This window comes from Octodon degus, unplaced genomic scaffold, assembly GCF_000260255.1.
Source record: "Octodon degus isolate 3935 unplaced genomic scaffold, OctDeg1.0 scaffold00001, whole genome shotgun sequence".
NCBI lineage: Eukaryota > Metazoa > Chordata > Mammalia > Rodentia > Octodontidae > Octodon > Octodon degus.
The window spans coordinates 7,097,358-7,102,638 of NW_004524577.1; the positions used below are offsets into that span (position 1 = coordinate 7,097,358).

General features: G+C 55.8%; 1 protein-coding gene across 1 annotated transcript in view; it reads left to right on the top strand.

Moving 5' to 3' along the window:
- The window catches only part of Sbk1 (SH3 domain binding kinase 1), a 24,408-nt gene extending 21,708 nt beyond the window's left edge, over window positions 1–2,700 (top strand). The window contains exon 5 of the mRNA XM_004623140.2: window positions 3–2,700. Coding sequence (XP_004623197.1) covers window positions 3–152 — 150 coding nt within the window. The 3' untranslated portion in view covers window positions 153–2,700. The remainder of the gene's footprint in view (window positions 1–2) is intronic.
- Window positions 2,701–5,281: the final 2,581 nt, after the last annotated feature.

Below are 5,281 nucleotides of genomic sequence, written 5' to 3' on the forward strand. Positions count from 1 at the left end.
CCGCGCCCCCCGCCGTGGGGCCGGTGCCCGTGCCGGTGCCGGTGCCTGAGGCCGGCCTGGCGCCTCCGGGCCCCCCCGGTAGGACAGACGGCCGCCCGGACAAGAGCAAAGGGCAGGTGGTGCTGGCCACGGCCATCGAGATCTGTGTCTGAGCCGCCCCTGCCGCCGCCGGGCCGGGGCGCCAAGTGCACAGCCCTGGACCCCCCGCCGAGCAGCGCTGTTCAGCTCGAGCGCCAGCGGGAGACAGTAGTGTAGACTAGGAGGCCGCGGGGGCCTGGTACCCAGTCGGTCATCCCAGCGGGGGACAGCCGCCAGAGGACCTCCGCGGCTGGGAGGGCGGATGGCGGCAGGAAGAGCCCAGCCCCGCAAACCCAATGATTCAGAGGCGCCCCCCCACACACACCGGCAGCCAGGGAGCTTGCAGGCCAGACTCCCCGACACCTCACTCCTGCCCAGGAGCCCTACCAGCCATGCTGGCTTATACCCCATGGCAGATGGAGCCTCAGCCCCTGCCCTTCCGCCCTCCCTACTTGGTCCCCACCCTGCTCTGGGCACAGAAGTGGCTCGAAGCGTCTGGGCCCAACGTGGGAGGAAGACACTCTGTCGTGCACCTTCCTTCAGAGGCTGGAAGGAGAGGCCAAATCCCTGAACACGTAGGAGAAGTCTGGGTGTTTTGTGTGTGCACGTGCATGCAGCACAGGCTGCAAGCATCTAGTGTGCCCCACACCCCCGTTTGACTGGGAGGCCCAGCCCTGGAGGGCAGGCAGCTGGTCTTGGATGCACAGCCGCAGAGCCCCCTCCCCGACCTCCATCCCCTCTCTTTGGTCCTCTACAAGGGCTTTCTGGGACAGAAGGGCCCCAGGGCAGGGGTCCAGCGGAAGGTGGGCACTGGCCTATCCCAACCCTTGCTGTTCCAGCCCAGACATGGCCTGGATTTCCCATGACAGTAGGGTGACTGTGCCAGTGATTTCTCCTGGGTTTCTGCTGGGGTGAGCATGTCCACCTCCAGGAGTTTGGCTGACCCCATCCATCCCCACTCTTCCCCAGTTTCTGGTCCTGGTGGATTTAGAAGCAAGGGGCATCTGGGGATAGGAAGGGGGCTGGCCCTGTGAGTGGGAACCACTCCACGCAGAGGACAGACGCGTGGGTGCAGCCTTGTGCAATCTGACTACTGCGCAGCCAGACACCTCCCAGCCTCACCAAGGTCCCCTGCCAGGCAGCTGTCACCACACCCCTCAGGGAACCCACAAAGAGGCACCTGCAGGTAGGCTTAGGCCCCCAGGCAGGAAAGCTGACTCAGAGGAGGCAACCTCGTGAGGCCTGCCCTCAGGAGGCCTGGGACCCTGGCAATCACCTCAGTGTGGGTGAGGCCACACCCTCTTCCTGGCAGTGCCCAACCACTGGCCTGGGCTGCCTCTCCCTAGGTCCCTCCTGAGGCTCTGGGGCATTCTAGGGGGCTCCTGATGGGCCAGGCTGCCTACAAAGGACACAGACCACCCTCCAGCCTGGAGCTCCAACCTCCCATTACCCCTAAAAAGGGCTATAGGTCCCCCTGCCCTGCCCGGGTCCAGTTTACAAATGGCGTACAGTTGCCCCAGGGCCTGGCCCAGCTCTCCTCTGTGTGCCCACTTCTCAAGACCTTGCCTCCCCGGTGGGCACGGGGCCCACATGCCAGGTAAGTAGCAAACCCCTCCTTCTGCCAAGAGCCGACTCAGAAAGGCCCTGTCACTGCCCCGCCCACTCGGGGCCTTCTGGCCCTTCCCAGCCGCGACTTCTCCTTTTTGCCTTAGGCCTCTCGACATCCTGATCTCTTGCAATAACAAGGAAGCGAGACTCCACATAGATGTCCCTCTGCGTGTGCCCTTTTTTTCTCTCTCTGTTGAGATCTTGTTTGGGAGTGTTCTCCCTCAGTGTCATAGAATAGGCTGTTAGAGCTGGGAAGGGGCGGCAGGCATGTAGCCCAGTCCCCTCAGAGCTGAGGACCAGCCTGACCCCTGCAGGACTGGACCGGGTCAGGGCTCCGCTCCTGCTTTGCCCTGCTGCTGCCACTGTCTTGGGAGGGCTGGGATCCTTTACCCCTTAGGGGAGGTGTTGGTCGAGATGTTTACCTCAGTTTATGTCACTGTCAAAGAAACAAATTAGCAAAAAATTAACACTGTAGATGTGGAGATGTAGAGACAGAACCCCCCCCCCCAACAAAAAACCCTCTCTTGGGACTCCTCTGTAGAGGTACAGTGTGTGCTCACACGTGTATGTGTCTCTGTCCCACCCTGGGGCAGTCAAGTCATCCCTGACCTCTGTCCCTGCCCCGAGGTCCCCCACAGTGTCCCATGTCCTTCGGTGCTTCCCAGAGACCCCACTGAGCTGGCCTGTGGGGTGTGGGGAGCCCCCTGGATGGGAGTGGGGCCACAGGTCAGCCAAAGGGTTCCCCACAAGGCTTGCTTAGCAGAGCCAAGGCTGCTGGTGCACCCTGAGCCCAGCACGGCCCCAGTAGCTGGCATCAGTGGTCACGCCTGGCTCAGGGCCTGAGTAAGATCCTGAGTGTAGTCGCAGGCCCCACACTTTCATGTCTTGCCCCTCACCCACACCCCATGCGTTTGTAAATACTCTGGCATCCTTTGGCCCTGAGGTGGTTTTTAAATGTGTTACTTCTCTAATCATGACAATTGCTATAAAATAAACGAAAGTTTAGAAAAATTACGCAGGAGTGGTGGTGTCCTCTCTGTTGGGGGTGGGGTAGGGAACACAGGCTTCAGGTGCTCTCTAGCAATTGATCTGGAAGAGTTTTTTTGGCGGGACCGGGGATTGAACTCAGGCCCTTGTGCTTGCCAGGGAAGCGCTGCATTCCACTGAGCCACCACCCCGGCCCCTGGAAGTTTCTACAGGTACTCTTTATAAACTCAAAGCTTGATCTGGACTAATCAATTCCCTGGGATAGCAACTGCAGTCAGGGCAGTTACCATGGGCTTCTCCTGCTTTCTTAGCCCTCAAGGAAGCCCTTGAGTAGGGATCAAGGACAGTGAGATTGAAAACTTGACTTTTTCAGGAAAGGAACAGAGAGTTGTTTCCAGCCTGAAGTCCAGCTCCAGCTTGGAGCCCTTCAATACTGGCAGGAAATAAATGCAGAAGTCCCAAGGAGCAGAGCAGGCCTCTTCTGGCCACCACTACGATAGTTCCTGAGCACCTTTGGTGTCCTGCACCAGGAAGACAGAGTAGAGGAGAGCAAGACAATGGAAGGGTAGACACCAAGGAACGAATTGCAAGGGGTGGTTCGTGCTGTCATACTGCGGTCACAGTGCACCGAGAACAACTGGATCCATAGAAGGTCGCCCTGGCTACGGTCAGAGCACTTTGAGGGGTGTAGCGGGGCCAGAAGGCCAACGCAACATGTGAAGGAATGGAGCAAAGGCAAGGCTACAGGTAACTCATTAAGCTCTTCGGTTACCAGAGAGAAATAGGAGCGGGAGGAGACCTGCGGGAAAGATCAGCTTGTAACATACAGAAAGGCATTTTTACAAGTTAAAGCATGTAACTCCTGCAGTGACAATGAAATGTCACAAAGTTTTCCTGGGTTGTAGTGGATCTTCTGGTCTTCAGGTCTGTCACTTCACCAAGATTCTCGCCCCTGTGTGTCCTGTTTGTGTTTTTTTGTGCATCTGGAATCCTGCCTCACCTGTTCACGGCACTAAAGGAAAGTCTATTGAAAATAGGAATAAAACACAAGTAGGATGCTTTGGAAGGCCCCAGTGACACCTGAGACACATTGGCCTTGCCCTGATATCGGTACATACCTATAACCCCAGCCCTCTGGGTGGCTGAGGCAGGAAGATCACAAGTTTGAGCCCAGCCTGGACAACTTGCAGACCCAGTTACAACCTAAAAAATAAAAAAAGGACTTAAATTTTTAAAAAGTAGCGCAATGTAAACACCCTGGGTTCAACCCCCAGTATCGCCAAGAAAAAAGAACACTGGCCTACGCTAATGGCAATAAACCTTGTCTTGCTCTTCCAATGGCCTCAGTACATAGGACAGTGGCTAGCACATAGACGATCAGTGTTGAGTGAACAATAAGTATGAGCGTTTAAATAGACCGATTCTTTGCCAGCCCTCCAATTGGAGTCTGGACTCTAACGAGCGGGCTCCACCAGCGGGCCTCTTTGCAAGCCCTCCCTTCCAGTGGAGCCAGTGCCTGTCAATCACCGCAAAGGGGCGGGACCCGTACCACGCCCCTCTTTGGGAACCCGGAAGGAAGGTCGGAGGCAGGCGACGCGCGTGCTTGACGTCATCGACGCGCGCGTCTGACGCCATCGACGAGCGACGCGCGCCTTTGAAAAGCATGGGTCTCGGCTCTGCAACGTGAATGCGCGGAAGTGCGAAGACGAATCCTGCGACCTGCTCCGCGAATATGGTGACAACACTAGGGCCCGGAGGTAGGCCTAGAGCAGGCGAGCCGGCCTGAAGGCTTTGGCGGGGGAGGGCGAGGGCCTCGCCGGTGTCTCGCCCCTCGCGGGGAGGGCCCGCGGAGTCAGCGGGCGGGTCTGTGCTCGCCGTGGTGTCCCGTTTATCGACTGCTTCCTGCGGACCAGGCGACGTGCTGAAGAACTTTCAGAACTGTGCACTTCTTACCTTGGGAAGGTGTCTGTAATAATTGCTGTCCCAAGCTACAGTATCCCTGGGGTTTTGGGTTTGCACTAGGGCTGGTCCTTTCCCAAATTCACATAAAAACACTTTTAAAAATAAAACTTTTATACCAATACCGCCTTCTCATTGTGTTATATTTTGGAAATCATAATGTCACTGGCTTAGAATCTTGGCCAGCACACATGTATACCCTGAGGAATTAAGTGACAGTACAGAAAGCGTCGTGATTTGCAGGCCCAAAGTTGCACATGGGCAAGCGCATTCTGCTGCGATCTTTTAAAGATAGTGTAATGAAAAAATAAATAAATAAATAAAAAAATAAAGATAGTGTAATGATAGCACTTGTAAGGTTGGCCAGAAAATTGGTTAGTTAGGCTGGCTGTGGTGGTGCATGACTTTAAGCCTAGAACTCTGGGAAGCTGAGGCAGGAGGATCTCAAGTTCAAGGGTAGTGTGGACAACTATATGGGAATCCTGTCTTAGGAAATAACGTAGGCCTTGGGTTCAGTCCCCAGCCTTATACAGCAGAAGTTAATTACATACCTATGATTATGTATATTAAATACATTCTAGTGCACAGTAAAGGCTGATGTGCATTTTTGGATAGCTCAGTGGACTAAGTACTTGCTTAGCCAAGGGCA